Source organism: Helicoverpa armigera, chromosome 9, assembly GCF_030705265.1.
Source record: "Helicoverpa armigera isolate CAAS_96S chromosome 9, ASM3070526v1, whole genome shotgun sequence".
In the NCBI taxonomy this organism is placed as follows: domain Eukaryota; kingdom Metazoa; phylum Arthropoda; class Insecta; order Lepidoptera; family Noctuidae; genus Helicoverpa; species Helicoverpa armigera.
The window spans coordinates 1,610,053-1,635,978 of NC_087128.1; the positions used below are offsets into that span (position 1 = coordinate 1,610,053).

At 36.3% G+C, this 25,926-nt stretch overlaps 1 protein-coding gene and 2 non-coding genes across 6 annotated transcripts in view; 2 read left to right on the forward strand and 1 right to left on the reverse strand.

Moving 5' to 3' along the window:
- LOC110372723 (uncharacterized protein) overlaps nt 1-25,926 on the forward strand; it is a 386,544-nt gene that overhangs the window by 24,567 nt on the left and 336,051 nt on the right. For 3 of the 4 annotated variants that reach the window (XM_049839202.2, XM_049839204.2, XM_049839205.2), the window contains exon 1: nt 22,776-23,201. The exons of the other annotated variant lie outside the window; for it this stretch is intronic. In XM_049839202.2, the coding sequence (XP_049695159.2) occupies nt 23,140-23,201 (62 nt within the window). In that variant the 5' untranslated portion in view covers nt 22,776-23,139. Of the gene's footprint in view, nt 1-22,775; nt 23,202-25,926 lie in introns of those variants that run through there. 4 annotated transcript variants of the gene reach the window in all.
- On the reverse strand, nt 1,205-1,275 carry Trnag-gcc (transfer RNA glycine (anticodon GCC)). Its single transcript has one exon. It is a non-coding gene; the product is annotated as a tRNA-Gly (tRNA).
- On the forward strand, nt 7,408-7,478 carry Trnag-gcc (transfer RNA glycine (anticodon GCC)). The gene has a single exon. It is a non-coding gene; the product is annotated as a tRNA-Gly (tRNA).

The following is a 25,926-nucleotide window of genomic DNA, read 5'->3' on the forward strand; positions in this document are numbered from 1 at the left end:
TGTTACTTTTTGTGGCAAAATATTCTATCTCTCAGCTGTGTCTATCAGTTAAGCCTCAAACATTTCGTGAATTCATATCCGGATAGTAAGGAAACCGGTACTTATTATAAAATAATTAAGAGACAACGGATGACAAACTAAAATTTTGTCAGGGTACAGGCCGTAGTTCATAAAGTAGTTTTATAGTCTTTGCCGTAGTTCAAACGGGACGCGTCGGGTGAAACCGCGTAAAACAGCTAGTGCTATTAAAAATGTGATTATTTCACTATGTATTTATATATGAAAACAGTTGTTTTTCAACACGCACGTCTGTTGCACCGGTGGAAATATACATAGCACGCACAAACAGGGACCCGGAACAACATTGTGAGTTGTGCAAATATTTGTTTCACGCGGGAATAAATACGCAACGCAACGAACAAACACGAAGCTTTACTGTTATACCAAGTACTAGCCGTTTTGCCGCGGTTTCGTCCGCGTCCCGTGGTAACTACTGCCCGTACCGGGATAAAATATAGCCTGTTACTCGCAGATAATTTTGCTAAAATTCACCAGTGATGCCAATTCCGATAAAAAAAGAATATAAAATAAATGAAAGTCTGCAGAGTTTTTTGTGACTACTTACTTGACATAAATATATATTTATATATAATATGCTTTTAATGATTATTATAAATTAAAATGTAACCTAGCATTAGCGAGGGTGCAAGTTTCCTGTGAGTTTTTAAACATTGTTTTTTTTTGTAAAATTGTTTATAATTATTTCTAACATGAGTGAGCACCCTAACAAAATATAATATGCCCACTCAAGCCTACGAGGCATATGATATGATCGCTTAACGCTTCAATTATTATTATTGTAGCTATGTTCTTATTTAGCATTTTATGTACTGCTGACTAAATAAACTACCTACTTAATTAGTGTAAACAAAAAATTGCTAATATTAATAGGCAGTTTTAATTTCCGCGACGTGATAAAAACTGTCTATTCGTCCCCTTTTTTGTTTTACATTTTGTAAAATGTACTTTCTTTGTACCTACACACATTTTTAGCTTACTCCGGGGAATGCCAGTTAAGGCGTTTTAAAATTTATGGAAGTATTTTGATGTTTCTAATATATAAGCAATATTAATATTATATTTTCTCAATTTTAGATAAAGTATACAAATATATTTAAAAGAAAATAAAATGCAAAAAGAAACCTGCATCGGCCGGGAATCGAACCCGGGCCGCCCGCGTGGCAGGCGAGCATTCTACCACTGAACCACCGATGCTTGCTAAGGGTTCTGAAATTAACCATCAGTATCTCCAACTTTTATTTATTTTCGTATTACAAGACACGTATGAATTTATAGCATATATTTTTTTATATTTCTAGATTTATAACAACTTAGAGTGCTTACATAAAGAAACAGGTTACCGTTACCTGCACTGATCGGTACCTACCCGTACAGGTATGTCTGTACCGGTAACCTGTTTCTTTATGTAAGCACCCTTAGAAGTGAATATTTCCCAATATTCGCTACAAAGGAATCACCACCTATCTACATAGGTACCTACATACGAGTAGGTACATACAAACTGCAGTAAATATGCTTACACTAGTACGTAAGTACCTATGTAAAGTACAATAAACTTTACCCAAGTCAATATTTTTTTCACAAAGTCGTGATCGTTGGCAATTGGCTGTAACGAGTTCTCGTGACCGGCCGAGCGTCGAACCTGTGACCACTAGCTTGCTTGTCACGTCAGAGTTAAATTGTTTCGGGTTATGGTTGTTTGTTTTGTCTTATTTATTACGTAAAAGTGACGTCATTGGATAGTCAGAAGCCAGTTACTCTGACACCAGTCTCCAAGGGATATTGGGCTGCCCGGGTAACTGGGTTGAGGAGGTCAGATAGCCAGTCGCTTCTTGTAAAGCACTGGTACTCAGCTGAATCCGGTTAGACTGGAAGCAGACCCCAGCATAGTTGGGAAAAAGGTTCGGAAGATGAAGTGACGTCATCGTCGGAGTCATTTTGATTTTCCATGCGATATTTTCCTATTTTTTTTTTTCAATTTATCACATACTTTACTTAATAGGCACATTTCAACGGATGATGGATGAACTTCAATCAGATTTATGTCTATAGGATTTATGTTTGACTAGCTTCTGCCCGCGGCTTCGCCCGCGTCGGTTTTGGTTATTTCGCGTTTCCAAGGGAACTCTTCAAAAGTCCGGGATAAAAACTATTCTTTGTTCCTTCTCAAGGTCAACTCTATCTCTGTACCAAAAGTAAAAAAAATCAGTTCAGTGGTTTAGACGTGAAAGTGTAACAGACAGACAGACACAGAGTTATTTTCGCATTTATAATATTAGTAGGGATTTGCTTTGTATTTCGAGTATGGATGAATCGACGAAACTTATCACTTAGCGGGAGTATGGATGGATATATCTATAATAGGTACCTACTTATCACATAGCAGATAATAAACACATGAGTTTAAAATTGATAAGATTGTCATGTTTGCAATTTTTTGCCAAGATTGCGGCTGTCGTTTAATATTAACTAATACTAATACTGAACCTGTTCTTTTTGCGTCTATTGATAAATATAAAAGTTTGGAGAACCTGTGAATTTGATAACATTATGTTAATTTTCAGATAAAATGACAGAAAAGCCTTCCATAATTTGTCTATAATATCAGAGTATTTTACGGTCATTGGCTTATCTGAACAGGTTCATAGGAGATGGTATATGTCTGTGTTTCTCAATCTGGTATCGTGACCCCTAAAGTTACATTATTATCATGAAGCATAGTAAAATGTGCCTCTAAGCTCTTATTACACCAGCGGGGCCCAGCAGGGCCAAGGCCTGCCGGGGCTGCGGGTTGTTCGAAAGAGATACCGCGGCCCTGGTACATAAAAGGTCTATGACGGAACACGATGGTTTTTAGTCAGTAAGAGTCTGACACTCCCTCACCGCTGCTAACCCACAGCGGGAGGAGTCATTTGATGATTTTTGACGTCGGAAAAAAAAGCTCTTATTACACGTAGTTGTGGGAAAAAGTTCAGTAAAAAAAATACATAAAGCCATGTATTCACTGAGAAACAATTGTTTATAAACACTGTTTCAGAAACAAAATCTACGTGTTTCTGAAACAAATAATTTTGTTTCAGAAACATGTAATTTTGTTTCTGTAAACACTACGTGTTTGTGTTTATCGAATGTTTCTGTGCTCCCCACCCGTGGCGGGGAGCGCAGAAACAAATCGGTTGCACAACATGTGCATACAAGTGTGGACGCGTGTTTCATTTGTTTATAAACGCCAAATAAACATATTGTAAACATCTGACGGTGTGGACGGCAGTTTCCGAAACATTGTTGCTGTAAACATCTACGTGATGTTTCAGAAACTGTGTATCTGAAACATTGTTTCCCAGTGAATACGTGGCTTGATTATTGTCAGAAAATGCTGATATTTTTTCCATCTTAAACATTATTACTATTACCCGTTAACTTTTTGGAATTGCATAACTGCATGCTTAGTTATACTTACAAACGAATTTTGAATTAGTGTAGGTATGGAATGTATATTTGTCGACATAAAGTACATACATGGTATCTAAAAAGTAGGGGGTCACGAAATACATTTTTACATTATTTAATACCAAAAAGGGTTGTATCGAAAAAGTTTGAAAAACACTGGTCCATACTAACACTCTTCTCAACTTTGACCTTCTCGGAACATTTTATTTTATAGGAACTCTTTTTATACTCCCTTTCAGGAGGTCAGTCAGCCGTGAAAAGCGGTGAAGTGTGAGCGGATATTAGTCATAATCAACTAGGCATAATACATCTCTTTTAAAAACGAGTTTGAATTACATAATGTGTTCATAAGAACTTGTAAATGCATCTATAAGGTGTCTACTTATTTCTATTTATCTTCGATATTTGTCATGTAACTGTAGCCTTACACGCTTTATATGTAGACTAAACTTTTTCCCACGGTTTCGCCCCCGTCCTCTCGGAACCACTGCCTGTAACGGGATAAAATATAGCCCATGTTACCATACTAAAATAATAAAGGGGAGAATTTTTTTGACTGTTTGAACGATATGAAAATTTATTTCACTATTGGAAAGCTGCACTATTTCCATGTAAAATCACTACATAGCAGTGGCGTAGCGTGGGTATCTGCCGCCCGGGGCAGTTGTCGATTTTGCCGCCCCTTCCCGTGTATTTTTTTTAACAAGTGTTACTGGCCGTTTGTCATTTTTAACCGACTTCAAAAAAAGGTTTTTTTTTTGTATCGACGTTAAAAATCATCAAATGACCCTTCCCGCTGTGGGTTAGCAGCGGTGAGGGAGTGTCAGACTCTTACTGATTAAAAACCGTCGTGTTAAAGGCCTTTTATGTTTTATGGTAACTCTTTCGAACAACCCGCAGCCCCGGCAGAAGGGGGAGGTTCTCAAGTAGACTTTTCTTTTATATCTTTGTTACTTGATTTCTGGAAGGTTTTAAAAATCCAAAATACGCGATCGAAGCGAGCGCGAAATTTTTATCGTACTTAAAACAAAAATTACGTATAATTTAGCCCCAAACATACTTAATGTTTTGTTTGTTGACAGATGCAAAAATAAGGGCATATCGTATTTGAAAAATTTTTATGGGACTTAAACCAAATATTACGTAAAATTTAGCCCAAACGTACTTAACTTTTTGTTTGTTGACAAATGCAAAATCAAGCGCATACAGTTTCTGAATACGCGAGCGAAGCGAGCGCGAAATTTTAATTATTTTTTATTTAAGACTCAAAACCAAAATTACGTAAAATGTAGTGTCACGTGTGTTTTAAGTACCAAATTTTAACAATAATTAATTTTAAGTTTAAAAAGTTTCAACTTGTTTAATGTTTTGTTATTGTTAGACAGTTTTATGTAGCGGCGCAGATACTAGTTGCGAACAATTTTTTTTTTATTGGGTAAATTTTGCCGCCCCCTAAAAGCTGCCGCCCGGGGAATGTGCCCCCCCTGCCCCCCCCACGCTACGCCACTGCTACATAGTATAAAAACAAAGTCGCTTTTTCTGTCCCGTTGTCCGCTTAAATCTTCAAAACTAAGCAACCGATTTTCATGCGGTTTTTTTAATAGATAGAGTGAGTAAAGAGGAAGGTTTATATGTATAATGAAATAGGTACATTAAATAGTGGGGAAATATTGTTATCCCGTGCTAAACCGGAGCTTGTCGCTAGTAGGTTATATTTTATGTCGGTGCGGCCACCAAGTACACCAAGTTAAACGGCACACCAGTGAAACCGCGGGAAATCGGCTATTATCCCATACAGGTAAAGCGATGCCAATAAAACATATCCCTGCACTATAAAAATATGGTCACTGACCTGTACTATAGAATTAGGTAGAAGAAGGCACCTATATTATGTGACCAAGTGTCTCAAGTAGGGGCTGCATTAAACTTACAGACGTAGACGGTACGCCACTCGAATATTCTTAGCTTTAGGGCTGACGGAAACACTATTTATACACTATTCTTATTTTCTTCATCAGTCTAGCCCTGCAGAAGGTTATTTCCTCAGACACAAGACTTCTTATACAGAGGAGGTATAAGCGTTAATCACTTTTCTTGCTCAAGGCGAGGATTGACGAAAATGGAAATATAGGCTTCTTCAAATTAGGTTATTACAGCTATCCTACCCAGATATCCTGAGCCTGATACTAAAACTACCTGAACATTCAATTGTTATCATTGCCACAGGTAATGCAATATAAAATCATTTTAACACAAAAATATAACACTGGAGTTAATCAAGAGAAGAGCCATTGCCCATTAATTCTTCCAAAAGCCTACATTTCGAATTCAGAAGCATTACTTTTTTTGTAAACACTGAAAGCAGCAACCAACCGCTTACCCTAATGTATTTTTAACCCTGCAAATCTTTAAAGTCTAAAGATATGCGGTGGCAACCCTGAGCCTTATTTAATCCCTCTCGTACCTCGAGGGTTTTCACTTCGCGACCCAGTTTCCCTCAGAAAATATTAACGTTATTTCAGCTTCCATTTTATATTTTTACCTCCGTAATAAAAATATGCGGATGTACTACGTCGTTGGGAGTTTTGGTTTCAAGTTTAGAATGTAAGAATAGTTTCAAACTTCTTCAAGTCGAACCTCATTTTAGATTTTTTGCTGGTTATGTCAAGGTATTGTCACAATAGAATACCGTACCTACACTAGAAGTATCTTGATGGGACCACCCCTACTCCATAATTCTTAATCCTGCATGGACTTTGAAATTTATTTTAAGCTAATAAAAAATACTGTAGTTATAATTATAAGCTAATTCAAGACATTAAAGCATAGAAAAGATATAATATGCTAAGGGTTATGTTGCACGCTGAATGTAGTTAGGTCCAGAGGCATATGTTGCCATCGACTTTTATGATAATTCTTAATAATCTCTGTACCTATTTTCTTTAACACTCTTTACTATTAAGTATTTGTGGTAGGTACTTACCATGCATTTAAAGACATGACCATGATATCATTGATTAGCCAATCCATGATGCATCTTCAGACAGGTTTTTTGTAATTGTTGTTATTAATCACGTTCATGGTCTTGTTACACACACTTTTTGTGTTATTGTTACAGGTAAAACAACAACTTAATTAGACATTTTCTACGAGAGTAATCTTCTGGAAGACAAGAGGATGCAATGAAATGGACGAGAGGTTTGTACGCACAGTTTCAGTTCCTATCAGCTTATTAAATGACAGTTGTCGTTTCTGCTGACAGACGTCCATTGTGCTGGAAAAGGAATCCCCCAAGGTTCGCCACTTTGCTCGATCTTCAGCAATCCGCAACCAGTGCTTCTCAGCTTATGACAGTATCAAACATTATTTTTGTAGGAGATGCATGCACGCATCTGTTTAGGTACTTGAAAATATTTCGTCTGGGTAGTTTCTTGCTCCTCCTTAAATTATTAGAAGGAGGAGTTTTATGCAATTTGTGAACAACTCAGCGACTGATGCCATAGATATAGACATCAAAAAGCTACCATCAGTAAGAAAACGAATGGTTCCTTGTTTGAACCTGTCACAAATTGCCTTTGGTTATAATAGTCTAGCTTGGCAAATGTAAATTCTTTATGGCACATAATCGTCAGCTATTAGGACTAATGTTCTAGCTAAATACATATCTATACGACAACTTGTGCTCACATAACCGAAGGAATGCTGATGAATATTGTGTTATACCTACTCAGCGAGGAAAATAATTTCGTTATAGGTATGTAGTTATGCTGTTATTTATTACCGAAAGAAAACACTTGTATCAGTACTGCAAAAGAACTTAGTGACAAAATTTGTTAGCAAATAACACAAATCACTATTTTCACCACTATAATAGCAGCATCGGTGGTTCAGTGGTAGAATGCTCGCCTGCCACGCGGGCGGCCCGGGTTCGATTCCCGGCCGATGCATGAGTCTTTTTGCCGACATATCGTACTTTTTTGAAGTGTACCGTTTTTTTTAAACATTAGGTCTTGAAATCATTACACAGTAATTGATACAACCCTTCATTCATCGATCCTCCCTTAGATTTATAATGGACTCTCCAAATGACAGGGGACTTGACCTTGAAGTTCATTCCACGCCGTTGATAGGGGTGGTGTGACCTTGAAAGGCATTAATATTCTACTTTGTAGTCGACTATCACATGATGTGATTCATCTATAAAGTTTTATACTTAGTTTGGGCGGTAACATGACTGATTGATGCCCGGTTCCCACATCAGGACGCGATTTGGACAGTTTTTGACAAAGTTAAAAGATAATAAAAAAAGTCAACACAGTTTCCGGAACAATGTTCAAACTCTCCAGCTTTATTATAATTCCAGTGAACTTACTTATGACCTATCTAATAAAACATTGTAGCTATCTCAAAGACCATCGTTTCGTTTTGAACACATATTATGTACAGAACCCAATCTACTGAACTACATACATTTAATTCTTAATAGATACCATCACATGACCACATTCCTTTTAATTTTCAGTCCACATATCATCGCCAATTCTGCCCACATTTATATTAACCAGCAAACAGATAAATCGAAAGATATAAACATGTCGAGCTGAGCACTATTATTATGTCAATTACCGCAGAATCGATTGAAATCTCGATTGTATTGGTAGTCTATCGATTATCGGTATCGGTCGTTGCTATTGAGGGATAATGGACTACAGTAGGTACAGGATAATGGGAGCCTTTTGAATACGTCATCATTAATGGTTGCTTTGTGAAGAGCTCGTGGCCAAGGATCAGCCACGATCTGTTGATTGACCACCATCTTGATATACATACGTCTTCACTTTGGAACCTGGCTATAATTAGTTTCTCACTAACCATCCGAGAAACCAAAAATTCGGACAAGCAGTCTTATCTACCAAGGGCTACCGGGCTGCGGTCCGGCATGGCGACCATTGCGCCATCGAGGTCGTCGAAATTTAAATTATTAAAATCTCATAAATATTTTTTTTTTATATGAACGTTTACTAGTCATTGGATACATAAAGTGGGCTACCGTTGTAAGACGACTAAAAAGTCACGGTATATATTTTTATTAGCATAATAAATTATTTCGTTATACAATGCGAAAAACTTATATAATAAATTATAATAGAACAACAACACGGATTTGTCAAAAGTAAATCTACAACTACTAATCTATTAATATTTACCGATTTTCTTCTTAACAATATGGATCAACAAGTACAAGTAGACGCAGTGTACACAGACTTTCAAAAAGCGTTCGACAAAGTAGACCATAATTTGCTTCTTACCAAAATTGCATTTAACGGCATACGAGGAGATTTGCTTCGCTGGTTTGCATCATATGTTAGTAATAGATCACAAAGGGTTGTTATCAAAGGATTTCACTCGGCGACTACTGTCGTAACATCTGGCGTACCGCAGGGCTCAATTTTAGGGCCTCTTTTATTCATTTTGTTCATAAATGATATTGGAAATTGTTTTAGATACTCAAAATTTTTGCTTTATGCTGACGACCTAAAAATCTTTAAAGCTATAAGAAAACATGCAGATTGTTGTCAGTTACAAGAAGATTTAAATCGATTCTCTGAATACTGCATTCAAAACAAACTTTACCTTAGCATTTCTAAATGCTTAACGATATCATTCACAAAAAATAAAAACGTTATAAACCATAATTATAATCTTAACAATGTAACTCTGTTAAAAGCCCCATTCGTGCGAGACCTAGGGGTACTGCTAGATAACAAACTTCACCTTGATCAACATATTGATAACATCACTAAAAAGGCTTATCGTATGTATGGGTTCATTATGAGATCAGCTACTGAATTCAAACACGCAAGCACTTATTCTCATCTCTACAAAGCATTAGTTAGATCTCAACTCGAATATGCTGTGGTAGTATGGAACCCTTTTTATAATAAGTATGTTGAGATGCTTGAAAGAGTGCAGCGCAAATTCCTCAGATCGATGCACTATAGGTGCTCCCGCAATTTCCCAACCTATAAAAACCTACTTAACACATACAATCTGATGAGCCTGAAGTCTAGGCGTTTATATCTAGAGATTGTTTCTTTTTGACGTATGCCATAACAGGTATAACTGTTCTGAGATCACTAATAAAATATGCTACTATGTCCCAAGAACTGTTATTAGACGAGAGGTGCGCGCACGTCCTCTTTTTGCTGTGTCTCATTGCCGCACCAATGCTGGTTTTCGGGCGCCTCTACGTCGCTTGTGCAAAAACTATAATGTTTTTTGTTCAGAAACTGCAGAATTAGATTTATTCTCAGTGTCAGCAAATAGATTTCGTTCTGCATTGTTAAAGAAACTTAAGGATTCCGATGTATAGTTATTTAAATAGTCTTGTAATCTTACTCGCATAGATTGTTCATTAAAGTAAATTTATATGAATTGTATATGCTGTGGATAACGGTGTGAGTTTCACATTTATATAATATCTTGTTTATATTATTTGCGCAGAAATAATGTGTTACTGTTTGTTTGTCCCAAATAAATAAATAAATAAATAAACTCTTAAATTAAAAATGTATATTATAAAAACAACGGGTGACTAATAACGCGGTCAGATTGGTCTTCACGCTTGTGACGTCATTATGGCAATCCAACTTCATGGCAGTACGTTTAGCAGCTACTCGTGCTAACGTTCACAGTGGCAGCCGCTATACATGTAAAGTTCGATTTAACTAACGTAATCTATGTCACCACGGTTTTTCTTGCAGCAAGAGTGCAGGTCGCATGACACGGCACGCTAGTATTAATGACTTTATCCGTCGTGACAAGTGACAAGAGTGTCACCGCCGGAGTGCCAGGCGTTTGAGAACCCAAAGGCTTAGCACGTGACCATGCCAAGGGACCAGATGGGATGTCTATAATGCTTGGAAGGTGGGAAGGGCTTTAGTGTGTAAAAGTAACCATTTTTATTATTGTAAATATGCAGATTTAATTTGAAATATATTGAAAAGGTGTGTAGTTCTATTAATAGGTTAACATTATAGCATTTATTTACAGTAATTTCATCTTAAAAAAAAACAATAACGTATATAGCTGTCTTATTTAATTTTTCGAAAAAAAAGTTATTATTACAAAAATATTGATGGTAATCCAGAGAACAGGAAAGAGCACACAAGTGGCGCGGCATTCGAGCGTGCGCAGGCGTATGCCAACCGCGCGATCAAGTGTTTCTTTTAAGAATCAATCATAATTACCTGCAATTTTAGCCAGCAGTTATAGTCTGTGGAACGTCAGTATAGTCTGTATACTCATCGGTCGTAGTAATTATTTCCGTAGTGTCAGTAGATTGTTCAGTGGTAGCTGAGGCAGTTATTTCTGTGGTAGTAGTAGTTGAGGCAGTTATTTCTGTGGTAGTAGTAGTTGTTACAGGGTTTATATTCTTGATTATTTGATTCAGCATAGAACTGATTTCCTGAAGTTGTCGATCATCCATTTCTTCTAATTTTGTTTTAAATGCTTTAATAGGAATGGTTGTATTAGAAGTAACAGTGAAACGAAATCTAGGCGGTGAGATTTTGAAATATTTACGATTAACTGGTCTACGATCTACTACTAAACTGGACATATTAATCCCCAAAATGAAGTGCGTTATTTGTTCAAATTGGCAATTTAAAGGTATTTTTAATCCATACCACGGAATACCCACTACATTATTCTAAAGTGCTTTTAACTTATTGTACTCTAGATGAAATTAGGAGAATGCAACTTAGCCTAGACAGAAAAAGTAAAATGATGACGATGATTAGCTGTTTTTCCCCACGGCGGCTGTTCTCGTACAATGAGGACAGCTAGCTGCGCAGGACATATTATAGAACACAAGCATTTGCGCAGGCGCAAGCATAGGTGCACTCCTTATTCCTTCACTCGTATCAATCACCAACTCAAAGATTCCGGGCTGCTTTGCGAAACGAGTAAGATATTCCTATATCAACTTACATTTTGTTGTTTCTGTAACATTTTCTTCTGAGGTTTGGACATCCTCGCCACATTTGGATTGCGCATCGAGAACCTGGTTTGTAGTAGTAGAATACTGGTTTCGGGGGTAAGTGGCAGTCGCTGGCGTTAAAGGAAGCAAAGCAGTAGTCTGGAGGAACTGCAAGAAGATAAACTATTAGTTTATTGCATATGGTAGCTTGTAATTAGCAATATATCCCTGTTCATGCATGTCTATAACTTTTTTATTACCTTGTCTGTAAGCTTTCCTTAAAATAAAATCACATTAATCATAATTTCTATTTTGTATGAACTGTGTTTCAGCGAAAACGAATTCTTAATATTTGAACATTACTTTCACACCAGCGACGTGTTATCCAAACCCGGGCGTGCTTATAAGCGGGACACTTTCCGAGCGCCAAACATCGTCAACAAAGCCACACCACCTTAGAATTTGGCAGTGTTAAACCTACAAAAAATGAAACATCCCATTTGAGAACAGCACCATTTCGACATTGGTGACCATCTTCAGAAACCTGCACTTCCTTATCTTTACATTGCAATATTCATATCTTTTCCTTTGACATGTTTAAACAATAAAGAAATAGGGCAGGCTAGGTGCTAATAAAATGGTTTTGTAAAAGTACATCATATAAAGTTGATGTAATACCATACATTGACGTTTACGTGCGAAAAATCTGTTGGCGTATACAAATAAATGTTATACTTAGTATTTGTGACCGCGACATATACCTACCTATAGTCTATCGAAGCTCCATAGAAAACTATTGAATACATTCCGAACTCGGTTTGAAATGGTTTTAATCTACTAAAAGTTTTTCAATTTACGAATCTCTGATACTCTCGAATTCATACCGACTGAATGTCGGATTTCCAATTAACGTTTTTGTCAAAGCAGGGTTGTGAAAAATACCAATTTAAGGGCACAAAAGAATACCATGCGTGCAGGAAAAGTCACGGGAATAGTCTAGTTCAAAATAACACACAATAATTTAATATTCATACGTCGCAGATACCCATGTTATGGTAAGTGTTGGTAAATGGCAACCACCATGGACGATACATTGCCAACCGTTACGGCTTTTATGGCGAAAACTGTTGCTGATGGAAACTCTACCTTAGAAGTATGGGGATAGGACCCAAATTGGAATGTTTAATAGATTGTAAGGCTTGTAAAAATGTTAAGAAATATGTCTTTATAGTAGGTCTACACCGTGCTGCAACTAAAATGATATCGCAAGCTAAGTGCCTCTCTTGTTAGCTCAGTCAGAGCCTAACTAGTTGAATATAACCACTTCTTCACTAGTTGTACATATTAATAGTAGAAGTATCGATGAAATCATGTATAAGACTGACTGATCTTCTATCCATATTTTAGCTACAATCCTCGACTATGGGCTGATTCTATGGAGTTGTGAATGGCACTATGCTCATCAGTGGTATATAAGAACCACCACACAAATTTTTTATTTTGATAGGAAATCATCAAATGACCCCACCCGCTGTGGGTTAGCAGCGTGAAGGAGTGTCAGACTCTTACTGACTAAAACCATGGATTACCTTACCATAGTAACTTGGTTCAAACCCATCATGTTGCTTTTGCCTTCTTAAGCCCTTTATGTACTAGGGCGATGGATCCCGCAGCACCATCATAATGTTACGCTTGACTTACCTACTAGGCTTTGGTCCACCATTACCTTGCTATATTATCTAGGATAGAAACAGATATAGTCTTCGAACTCAAGTATTTACAAATAGTAAAGTACACATGGACTTAAGTATTTAGTCATAATGCAATGAATAATATGCGATTGCTGTCTCGTTAACCTGATTCCCACAGTTGGTATATTGTATGAGAATATAGCAGATATCTACTGATACTTTATGACATAATGTTATTAATTATTGTGAGAAAATCTCTTATTGTCTATAGCCATGTGATTCTGAAGAATTGGAGCGAAATTATTATTTTATTGTTGTAAGATTGGCTGATTGTTTCTTCTTCCTTGGAAACCAGTGTATTGTATAAAAATGTATTTATAATAAAACATTGTTGAAAGGTTCTTCTAACCTCAAGAATGTGTTGATAGGGAGTTTGTTGTGCCACTCCTTCTTCCCAGCCAAACACATAGGAAGTGGTGATGGGTGGGCGTCTTTTGTAAATCTTGACGTTCAAAAAGTGCTGTTTTACAGACAAGTTAAATAAATGAGTTTGAGTTAAATAAATGAGTTAATGTTGAATAATGAAGATCACATTAGTTAGCAAGGTTATGAAGATCCTAAAGGAAAGGGATGACATAGAAACTATGGATTTAAAGTATTGCAAAAGATATGGCTGATAGATTGCCACATGGTTATAAGGCAATGGTACCTAAAACTCACCACATATTTTATGTTCAAGTAGTTTAGCAATACTTTCATTCGACTCAAACTTTACGTTATCGGTAGCTGTTAAGATATCACGCCTGTCACGCCATATAAAATCTATAATGTTTGCAATGTACAGGATTTTCATATAAAAATCTTTTTCCATTTCCCGGCGTTGGTCGCTGTACGTCGGCTCGAAATTGTGTTATTGTGCTCAAACGTGATAGGAATTCGACGCTTTGATTGCTTATTTGTTACGTGGCACGCCGGTAATATAATATATTGCTGCCGATCCATTTTTGCATGCCATTTGGGAGCTTGGGACCCTGAATTATTTGGGGGATGTTTTTGGGTCAGAATATTTACGATACATGGCTCGTTTGTTTATCAAAGAGCCTGTTTGTGTATCAAATCATTTATGAATATTAGAGGTAACTTGCTATTGAATAATTGTGAATGTAAGGGCTACATAGCTTACCTAATCCCAAAATGCCACTTTACACATTGCATCTAAGATGACATTTCCGTAATCAATTATAAAGGCTGTAGAATGTAGATGTTACAATTTTCTATACACACACATAAAGATAGAATCTTTCTATTATACGCGCCAACTTGCGGCCAAATATTATCAAAAGATGCGTCAAACAATAGCTTTTCATCTTAAAAAGGAAGTCAATAGAGACGCTGACGGGATATAGGTACCACCAACAAAGCCAGTAAAACGCCTAGCTCGCAGATTAAGTAACCTACATCCTCAGACACATCCCACACTCTTATCTAGAACCTTACGAAGCTTTCTCAAAGGTAGACTCAGTTTTTTGTCTAGCTCAGGCTGACGCGACGACAATGAAGCGACGTGGCATTCTTCTCACGGCTCGTTTTTTTATCGTGTCCCTCTTATACGCCATTAGATTGCTTTGCAAAATATTTTATGGTCCATAAAAAGGACAAAGTCTTGGAGTATCAAGTTTTACGTATTGTGAAGAAAATGAACCTGCGCCTGTTTAGAAGACCAGAAATCTGGGGTTAAATCAGCTTTTTAAAAATACGTTTGATCAGATGAACGAATGCATATTAGAGATATAAGCTGCTTTGCATCTGATTCTTTAAAAATAACCTCATTAGGAAAGATTGCTAAAATTATGCGAAAATAATGATGGGGAGATAGATATAACTTTATATTTAACATGGGACAACAAGACGGACGTTTCAAGAGGAATAGTTTTTGTATAACCAACTAGACCGTGTCAGCAAAAAACTGCTTGCTTCGTGGAAACTTCCAATACGTTCCATAATGAGAGCGATTGTATCCATACAATGGAAGTACTTGAAGTACAATCGAGCTTAGGTTAGCTTTTAAGGCTAAGAATACTGCGCAAGATACTCCTTTTAATTAAGATGTCGATTCTTGGACGTTTTAGGGTAGTTTCCTAAAAAATAATAATTAGTCCGTCTTGTAGATTGTCCAAAATTAAGCGATACGTATTTTTTCTTTTTTAAATTGGATCAGAACTTGTTAAGATATAGCGTGTTAAAGTTGAGTGTGACGTCACAAGTTGCTACAATTTTCAGGAGACTGTGACGTAAAAGGCCCCCACTCCTAATTTTTGAAGCGTATTATCTTTGTCATTTTATGTTTAATTAAAAAAAGAAAAAATACGTATCCAATATTTTTTGATTATCTAAAAAGCGGACTAAATATTATTTCATTATTTCGACCCTGGACACTACCCTATTGTTTCTGGTCCCATATTAAGTTAAAATTGCGAAATAGTTTTCAGTTTCATTTTACTAACCAATTGCAGTATCTATATGATGAACATTAACTGTATGAAAACATACCTACTCCATTCGCAGTAAAAAAAACAAAAGATCATGTTCACGTTTACCATTTTAAATCCTTCGAAAGTCAAAACAAAATTACCCAAATTGTAGGGTATCTGAAAACATAGCGGATAGACCATAAAATTGCCTACTTTTATACAGCTTTGAACTTGGATATGCGCACGCGCCGCCGCCGGTGCTTCGGGGTTGCTATTACGAAAATGTCAGACGTTAGCTGTGTTGCCAACACATAACGTTTCCTGGAACGCCGGCCAGTTTACGATTTAACTTTTGCAAACAATTTTTAGCTGACCGCTTTGAAATATCCGCGGCAAGGCATTTTGGTAATGTTAAATATTTTTTATTTAGGTATGTAATTTTCTCGTTTAAAGTTGAGTTGTGAAATTCTTGTCATTCGGTTTGGAAATTAAATTAATAGCGTCTGTATTCCTGGCTTAACACCAGGAGCAGCGATGATTTCAAACTAGTTACAAGTAGATAAATGATTAACTAACGATCCCAGTTCAGATATTTTGATTACTCAGTCGCCTATCTGCTCTAAGATAAATACTAAAGCAGAGTTTGAATATTTAGTGACGTTAGCTCCTCTCCAGATCCCATCTTGTCTTTGTAAGCTCTGAAACGCAAATACATACATGTATCTCTAGAGAAAATTCGCCTATATCTCGTATATTACAGAGTCGGTTTGTAGCGGTATAATATGAATTACGTAAGATATTTGTCAAAATCTGTGTTGGCTTTCCGATATATTCTATAGTTTAATAATTAACTTAAATCTTTCTATGTGAGATGAAGCCGGTCAGCAGTGAGACGATGAATAGAGGCTTATGATGATGATAATGGTTCTTTTAAAAAGCTTTGTATTATTGAAGCTGAGGTGTCAAAAACATATTGGTCCTATCTTTGACGATTCTAGTAGAGAATTTCGAGATTTTGTATGAGATATAATATTAAGCGATCCGCCCAGTACTCTTAATTCGTAACCTTATATTGGCATTAAAACCGTATGAAAAGCAGTAGTTTTCACTCATTCAGCGAAATACACATAAGAAACATGCCAAAAAATACACACTAAATACTTATTCTGAAGGTATTATAACTTGTGATGAAATAGGCGCTATACTAAATAAATATGGGTCAGACATAGGTTAATCCGATTCAAAATAAGAATAATATATTACACGGTCATTTGAGTTCGTGCCAGCTGACGAAATTAATTTGACATATACCTCTAAGTAGTACCAATATAAACAAAAAATGCAGCAAACAAAAATATTTTTAGCTAATGGAAAAAGAACAGCCATTGATATAGGTTCAGCAAAACAAGGTAAAAAACCGGCCAAGTGCGAGTCGGACTCGTGCACGAAGGGTTCCGTAAATTACAGTTAAATCAACCTATCTCAAAAACTATAAGAGATACTTTGATCAAACCAAAAATCGTTGAAAGAGTTAATTAGCATGCATCACCTCTATTTTTTTTAGAATTTTATACCCCGTAGTTATAAAAATAGAGGGGGGGGGACATACTTTTTACGACTTTGAGAGCTGATATCTCAAAAACCGTTCACTTTAAGAAAAATGTTTTTTAGAAAACTTTATATCATTTTAAAAGACCTTTCCATTGATACCCCACACGGGTATGTACATCGAAAAAAAAAATTTCATCCCTCAGTTACATGTATGGGGGGCCCCACCCCCAATTCTTTTTTTTACTATTTAGTGTCATATTTTTGTAGCGGTTCATACAACACATATTCCCATCAAATTTCATCACTGTAGTACTTATAGTTTCCGAGTAAATCGGCTGTGACAGACGGACAGACGGACAGACGGACAGACGGACAGACGGACAGACGGACATGACGAAACTATAAGGGTTCCGTTTTTGCCATTTTGGCTACGGAACCCTAAAAACAGATGTATGTTTGACGTCAAAAACTATACAGGGCGTGTCGTTCACAATCACATTAAATCCTATCGCATATACTTTATGATATTTTATGGCGAATTGTAAAAAAAATAACCTAATCCATTCCTGGAGACATTTTTCGATTTAAAATTTACAACATCATGTGTAAAGCAGAGATAAAGTTAAGAGTATCGAATGTTTTGATTAGGGGCCCGATTCTCCTAAGTTAATAATGTGAAAATTGAATAGAAATCGAATCGCAATCGTTTTAACCATATCGGGCATTCTGCTACTAAAATAAGACTAATCGTATTCCAACGACATTCGATTGGTTTGCGATTGGTCTGCTATTTTGGTGATTTTGGTCTATACGGTAGTTTGCTCTACAATCATATTGCAATCGTAAATCATTTGCAGACAAAATGATTCATTATTGAATGACCGAAATGGATAAAAACGTTTATTTCAAAGAAAAAATAGTGGAATGCCACATGCGCTTCAATCATAATTGAGTCGCGATTGGATCGCAGTCGAATGTGAATCGTATGTCGCTTAAGTAATAAAAGTAATTAGGAGAATCGGGCCCCAGATATCGTCACCTGTCCTAATAAGATTGGTGGGTATTATAAGAATATAAACGAACTGCCTATGCCTGTTGTGGTGTGGTCTATGATCACGTAGTGATTAGTTAGTATTGATAATGTTAAGATAAGTAGACGATAGGAATGCCTCGTACAGAATAAGATATTTAATAAGATAATAATTAGTTAAGATAAGCACGTAGCTTTTCCTTTGTATAAATAGCGTAGTATACTCAATAAAGGTGTGCACTTCTTAGTAGGTATTGGTTGCCTTGACTATTCCTAAATATGTAGTTCTGTTGTTTTATTAACACGTCTACCCTCATCAACACCTAAGGACCCTGCCTGTCGGAAGGTTGGCAAGCCCAACATCACACTGTCATATATATAACACACTATACGACAATACGTCTGTGATGAGTTTGAAGTATGGAAACTGATCGAAGCCTGGGAACCGTTTCAGCCGACGTCTAGTTCCCTTTACTTTACTTCGGTTGCCTAGATAAAAAGAGGTTTTTTGTTTAGACCACAAGTTCCTGAGCAAATAAACAAACTCTATACCTTTGCTATGCAAGACATCTACAGAGAAACATTATCCTGCTCAAGCAATAAAAGCTCAAAACTTTGTCATTCGTCTATAATATTATTCATCAGCTGATTGATAAACCTGTAACTACCGAGTACCAGATACATGACATGACACAAGACACTGTTGTTACCAAAAACAATCTGAACAACACCACAGGGAGTGTCTACGGTGTCAAACAATCAAAGCGCTTGTCATTCTCCGATACAGAATAAAGTGAATACAATATTTATTAAGTTCAGTTCAAGGACGTGGACACAAGGTCATGTCTGACACGCTATGTTCATTGTTAGGGTTCCGTACTTAAACGGTAGAGACGAGCCCGAATTGCGAGGGTTGCGCGGTCCGTCCGTCAGTCACCAGGCTATAATCTTATAAGCAGTGATAGCAAGGAAGATGGTTTGTAATGTCATGTGTTGTAATAAAATCAAGGGCAGTCGCACTGTAAACGTGATTTCTTTTACCATTTTTTGCTCAATATTAAAATGGTACGGAACTCTTAGTGCACGAGTCTGTCTCGCACTTGGCCGGCAATTTTTTCGTCTTTCTTTATTTCCAAGTTTTTGTGTTTAGGTATAGTTTAATTTGTTTTCTCACGGTTTTTATGACTATCCGAATTGAATCGGACAATCAGATTACACAAATAGTTTATTTGAATGAATAGTTTTGTATTGTGAGGCAAGCGATTTCCTCTTCCTCGAAAAGTTTTGACAAACTGCACCTTGCAAACTTTTAGTCGGCCGATTATTTGTGCTCATATGTGATGGAGATGGATGGTAGGCCGCACACTACAACGATCAAATATTTAGTCAGTTTGACACCGACTGAAAAATTAGATTATATTCAGGAAAAAAATAAAAAACATTTTTGCCAAATCTCGAGTCGACTCCCATTGGCTAACTGTTTAGTCTGCAATACGCGGGACTCTAAAGATGATTCAATCAATGCTCTCTTTAAAAGCTCCTTGTCGTTAAATAAAATAACTACCTCTACATCAGTTCAGTAGGCTATACTCCCAATCTCAGAGATATCTCAAACCTTTAGAAATTAGTATGAAGTTGAATCATTTCGAAACTACAGGGAGGTAAACGGCAATTGAACTAAAGGTGAAATATCATTCGATACCGAATACTCAAACATCGAGAGAATAGTCGACTAACTAGCGAATTATACACAGCTAATGTAATAATAATGATTGGTCAACGATTACGTAATAAATCTATACTTAACATAAACTTCGTCATTGAAACGTTTAAGTTTACAAACATTTTAATCGACTAATCTCGCAATCGATAATGCTTTGCGATGATTGAGTCGATTTTAAACACATTTTTAAGCTAATAAATTCTTACATATACTTATAAAGATTAGTAGTTAGTACTAAAGGTCTGACAAATGCTTAACCGCATCAAAGTCGGTTAAGCAAAACATGAGATAATTGCGCACCAACCTAGAAGTACATTCATACTGACAAGTAGAATTGAGGACCTCGTTTTTTAAATCGGTTAAATAAATAATAAACCAGCTAGAGTTTACTTCTTATAAGATAGTTCTGTTGTTATATTAGAAAAAGATACTACAGTGTGAACAGAATAAATCTCTGACAATCACCTAACCACAAGAGGGATGAGAGGGAAAGGGGGGAGGGAGCTTATTACGATCAAACCGATACTCTAACGTAAGTAGGTCACCTGTAGTGTTGCCATTACAGATTTTTTCTTATCTCGCCAATGGTAGGGTGATCGGAGAACCGATGTTGAAGTTTTAGTCGATAGTTTTTAATCGGGATAATCGATAAGTTTTTTTTTAAGCTATTGCATAGCTTCTGTCGCAGGCCTTGAGCGCGGGGACCAAATCCAGAAATTCCGTAACGAAAAAACCTCACGCTCCCCACTCCGACGGGCACGGAGGTGTGGCTTGAAGGCCGTGCATCGTCTAACGTCGTGTCAGTTCGGCAGTCTTCGACACGGCGCTGTGTGTCGTGCGATTAGACGTATTGTACGACTTTACGGAACTCGCCCGAATCGAGACGAGCTGCTCCGAAATCGGACGAATACATAATCGGCTGTTTGTGAGAAAGTATATAGGTGTATAGTAAGTTCAACTCAGTCGTGCGCGCGGCCTTTTGTGTGGGTAATCCTTGTACATATACAGTGACTTTGTGTGCGTGACAAGAGGTACAGTCAGGTACAAATACAGTTATTTCGGGGTTGTATACAGGTGTTTAAGAAAAATAGTTATAACGTAATTTAGTGTTAATCTTTTTATAACGATTCTGAATCGCTACTTGAAAAAATCAAATTATGAATTTTTGGATTCGCTACTTTCCAAGGTGAATTATAAATTCTGACTCCATGTCAAAATGTCTATAGTATTCTTCTTTATTCTTTTGTACATGTCGACAAGTATTACCCCACATCCCTTAATCATTTTCCCTTAATCAATTTGATTTAAACGTTCATTTATGAGTTTCATTATTTCCGTCTTATTTTGGTCGACATTATGCGAAACAATATAATTTTTTAAAATTCCCCCCACATTTTGTTTACATACACGATTACGTTTTTTTTTACATTCTTAGTCCACACTTTTATTTATTGTCCGCGTACCCCGAGCTAGAAAATATGTAAGGAGTATTTAATTCATCTTAGATATTTCACGTCATTTATTTCTTAGACACTGTCAATGGCAATTTGAAAAGACGTATGAGAAAATAATGAAAAACTGTAAAATTTTATAATAAAAAGCTTTGAATGTTTCATTTTTTGAAACGCTACCTGACTCCTTTGCAACATTTTCTCCGTGAAGAACTAGACATTTTCGTAAACGACTGTACCCATAACAAAAAGCGATAAGAACACGTCATGCTCGGACGACGTCACTGTCACACGAATGAAAGTTGTATATTTACAAGCCGACGCACACATAGGGCCGCGCGCAAATCTGAGTTGAACTATCTATATAAGTATTTATCTACAACAGTGAACGGCTGTACTTGTAAAATTTATTTACGTAACATTTAAAAGGAAAATAAATAATTATAATTGCATAAGTTGATACAGAATGCTATGCAATTTATAGAGATATCTACATTGTTTTAGAATAATGTTCCAGATCAGTATGATGTTACTTGCGGAATTAAAACACTAAATAACAAACGCAATGATGATTGTGACCTAATAAAAAATAAAATACAATCTCTTCCTTATTAGGAATTCTGTAAAAAAAAACAATGTCAATCAGTTTACAAAGGAACCTATCTTTCAATATCCGACTAAATGACAGAGACCTCCAAAAATCACGCGTCTAAACGAATACAGTCCTCAAAATGGGGCAATGGCGTAAAAAATTGGGGCAGTAGGCAACCCTAGTCATTGCCGAGTGCCCCTGGGACCACGCTGATAGATACAGTTCACGAAACTTGGAAACTGGGCCACGGGCTTATCTCCTGCTTCCTCGTCCGTTGAGACTGAAGACCCTATCTCTGATTTATTCCGTTTTTGAGAAAAAAAGGATTCATTGTACGTGACATTTGACGTTTTTCGGATTATATTATTGAAGGCATATTTTAGTATTGTAAACTTACTAAATTGAATTAGTGTTACTAAATTAATTGTAAAGTAATCTTTATTGTATTGATTGTGTTGGTTACAGGTAAAATAATATGTGTATATAAAATAATCTGATGTCATTAGGCGTTTATATCAGTGGCTGCATGAAGAATTAGCGCAATCAATTTACATAGTAAACCAGCTTTTATAACAAATACGTAATACAAAAGATAAACTATTATATTTGCCATAATTTCCTTCCTACATCCAGCAAACTAGAGGCAATGACACTATCCCATTCAGCCTAACAACTAGCAAGTTTAACCAGCTACCACGCAAAGCGGTTGACATCTAAAATTTATTAATACAAAGCTGGGATATACACCAGCTGCATATTGCAATGCAACGGGAGCCATGAGCCAGCCAGTCGCCGTGCATCGCTTGCGCGGGTCACACGTGCGAGCCTCGCTTTAACGAAAAACTAACCAGCTACATTTCAAAAATCGAATACTCTCTTTTGAATTCCATTCTGTATTGAAAGTAGAACCTTAGTGTTCGAGTAATCTTGTTCTAGTGCTAGTTTGTTAGTAAACATTAAAATTTAAATTAGGAACGCTTATTTTTAACGCTGATTATGTAGTTTCTACTTTCGTTTGAGTGAAAATAAACTAAAAATTGTTGTTGGTACAAAATGTGTGTGTAAGATTCGCGTAGTGTTGTGAACCGAAGTGTGAAGGGTGAAGTGTAGTGATGTGAATGAAGTTTGGTTCTGACACCAATATGTTTGGAGTATTTATTAGAAGGTGGAAACCTAAAAGGTGGGTGGTGTACCAACTGCTTTTAGTTGATATTGACACAGTTTGCTTGTATTTAGAATATGGTTCGAATTTCAATTTATCAAAAGCCATGTATTGGTTTAAATGACGAAAATAAAAATACCTATATGCATAAGGAAAAATATTGCGTAAAATAGGTAATTGTGAGTAGGTAGGTACATATTTAATTTATTTCTAGTGATAGGTATTTAAATTTACATGTTTATCAATACCTAACTATAATAATATAATGGGTAGGTAAGTATTTGTGATTCATGCATTTATACATAAGTAATATGTATAAATTGATATTGACTTATGTCTGTAAGACTGAAAATGTGAAATATAATTTGAAAATTTACATTAATTTTACATAATATTTACATACATTTTAAACATTAAAAATAAACTTATACCTATATTCAACTTAAAACTAATACATTGCATCAAAAAATTGCTCCTCATTTGAAAAACACTTAAGTATGCATAATATTTAGTACATAAATACCAAAAAGTACGTCAAAAAGCTTTAAGATCTTCCTATTTTTCAAGCCAGTTACCTACGTTATTTAGAACAAGAGTCAAGTTAACTCACTCTCTTATTGTTTTGTTTTTTGTCAAGAATGTGTTAACGACTGGTTATTTTAACGCCTAGTAAGTCTAGCATATGTCCAGAAATAGGCAGGTCCATCATTTTTCGTCTCGTAAAACAGGACAAAGGAATTGCTTTCGTCAGTTCTTGAAAGGACAACGCTCTTAGCGATTTAGGTATCATCTGAAACTACAGACTGGAAATGGTCTGACTAGATCTGTTTTATCTAATTTATTTTCAACCGACTTCGCAAGAAAGGGGTTCTCACTTTGAATGTTTGTAACTTTCAGTCTGCTGTGTCCGTCACTTCACTTCATAATCCATTTTGGTTCATAGCAGACTAAAATGCAAATCAGTGCATTAAAATTTAAAAATAATGTTAGCAACCATACGTCAAGCAAAAAGAACAACACAAAATCACAAAGAGAGAACTAATGACCACTCGTAAATTCATTCATAACTTCAAAAGAAACTCGTAATGCTATGTAGAAAATATTTAAAAAAATAATATCGTACACGCACTGGTTTCCTCAAGCTATTTCAAAGCTATTCGCAGTTATTATAGCACGAGTCGCTAGCAGCATTATTGTGTTAATTTTGCTCGCTATTTTTCTTTTTTTTCTTTAATAAAACCTGCTCCACGTTGGCTGAAAGAAGCGTTTTCTTTGCCACTTTTACGAGTAACAAGAAATAGGTGAAGATCCGTTTTCAAATTTGATGAACCGTGTTTTGTTTCACAGAAAGTTTGAATTAGGGTGCTTACATAAAGAAACAGGTTGCCGGTACAGACAAATCTGTACGGGTAGGTACCGATCAGTGCAGGTATAATATTCTAAAGAAACAGGTAAACAGGTAACCTGTTTCTTTATAAGTGAGTCAATAATAGTATTGTATTAAACCTTGATCGGTACCGACCCGTACAGGTTTGTCTGTACTGGCAACCTGTTTCTTTATGTAAGCACCCTTAGGGATTTTTGGTTCTGAAATTCTAAATTATCGCTAAGTATTCGAAATTTCGCACGATCCGGTACAGCGAAAGTATTCGTGAATTGTCGAATTTAAATTGCGAAACTCTTTCTGTTGTAAGACTTACTTCTAAGATAGAAGACAACCAGTCTTTCCTAGGGGTACTGAGTTACCGGTAACTTGGTTGAGAAGGTCAGATAGGCAGTCGCTCCTTATAAAACAGTGGTAAATACTCAGTTGCATTCGGTTAGACTGGAAGCTGACTCCAACATATTTGGGAAAAATCTAGGCAGATTGCAGCTATGATTTATAATCTCCTAAGTTTCCGTTCATCCATGTTTTAAGTGTCATTTCTAAGCAGCGTTCATGTTATAACTTATTTATATTTCACCTCTAAGTTTAACAACACTTGTACCACACCAAAAATAACCGAATCCAGCTATGAAATGCCAGTGTTATGTTGACCCTTCATTACGTATTGTTTTTATTGACTTACTAAACGAACAGTACCGTAGCGGGCGTGACAATTAATTCAATAAAGGATTTGCATGTTGTGTGTTCACCCGTGTTAGCTGTCGCGTGACCTGAGAAGTAAATGTGTAAAGCTACGTATAGACTTGGTGTTTCGATGTACATTTCAGCTTTTAACCCACCGCAGAAGCTATGTAGTATAATCACCAATCACTATGGAAAGAAGTCTGCCAATTTACTTGCGGAATTCTAAAAATCGCAACAGAGACACTTATTCATTCATTTTTGTGCATAGTCTGATCAATGATAGTGAGAATGCTAACCAATAACCGTCTTACCACAAAAACTTTTAAACGTCAGTTTATGCCTTGTCTAAAAACATTTCAAATTATGACGTTGACATATGGTTCATTTTGCAGCCAAAATTTTATTAGACAAGTGTTAAACAGGGTTTAAAGTTTTTGTAGTAAGGCCCTAAGAAATTAGTCAAAATATTGTCAAAGGAATGGTTACACGAATTATGGATAATTCGCATTGCAATGTCCTCCGCTGCGAATTCGAATCGCGCCGTTTCGCAGATTTGTGTACTTGCCCTAAGTCCTGAATGGAATTGTGTCACAAATGCCAGTCGGAATATCTCTCGTGTTTGCTTTGATAAGAGTTGTTGTGGGAAGTGGGAACTAGAAGTGGATTAGAGAT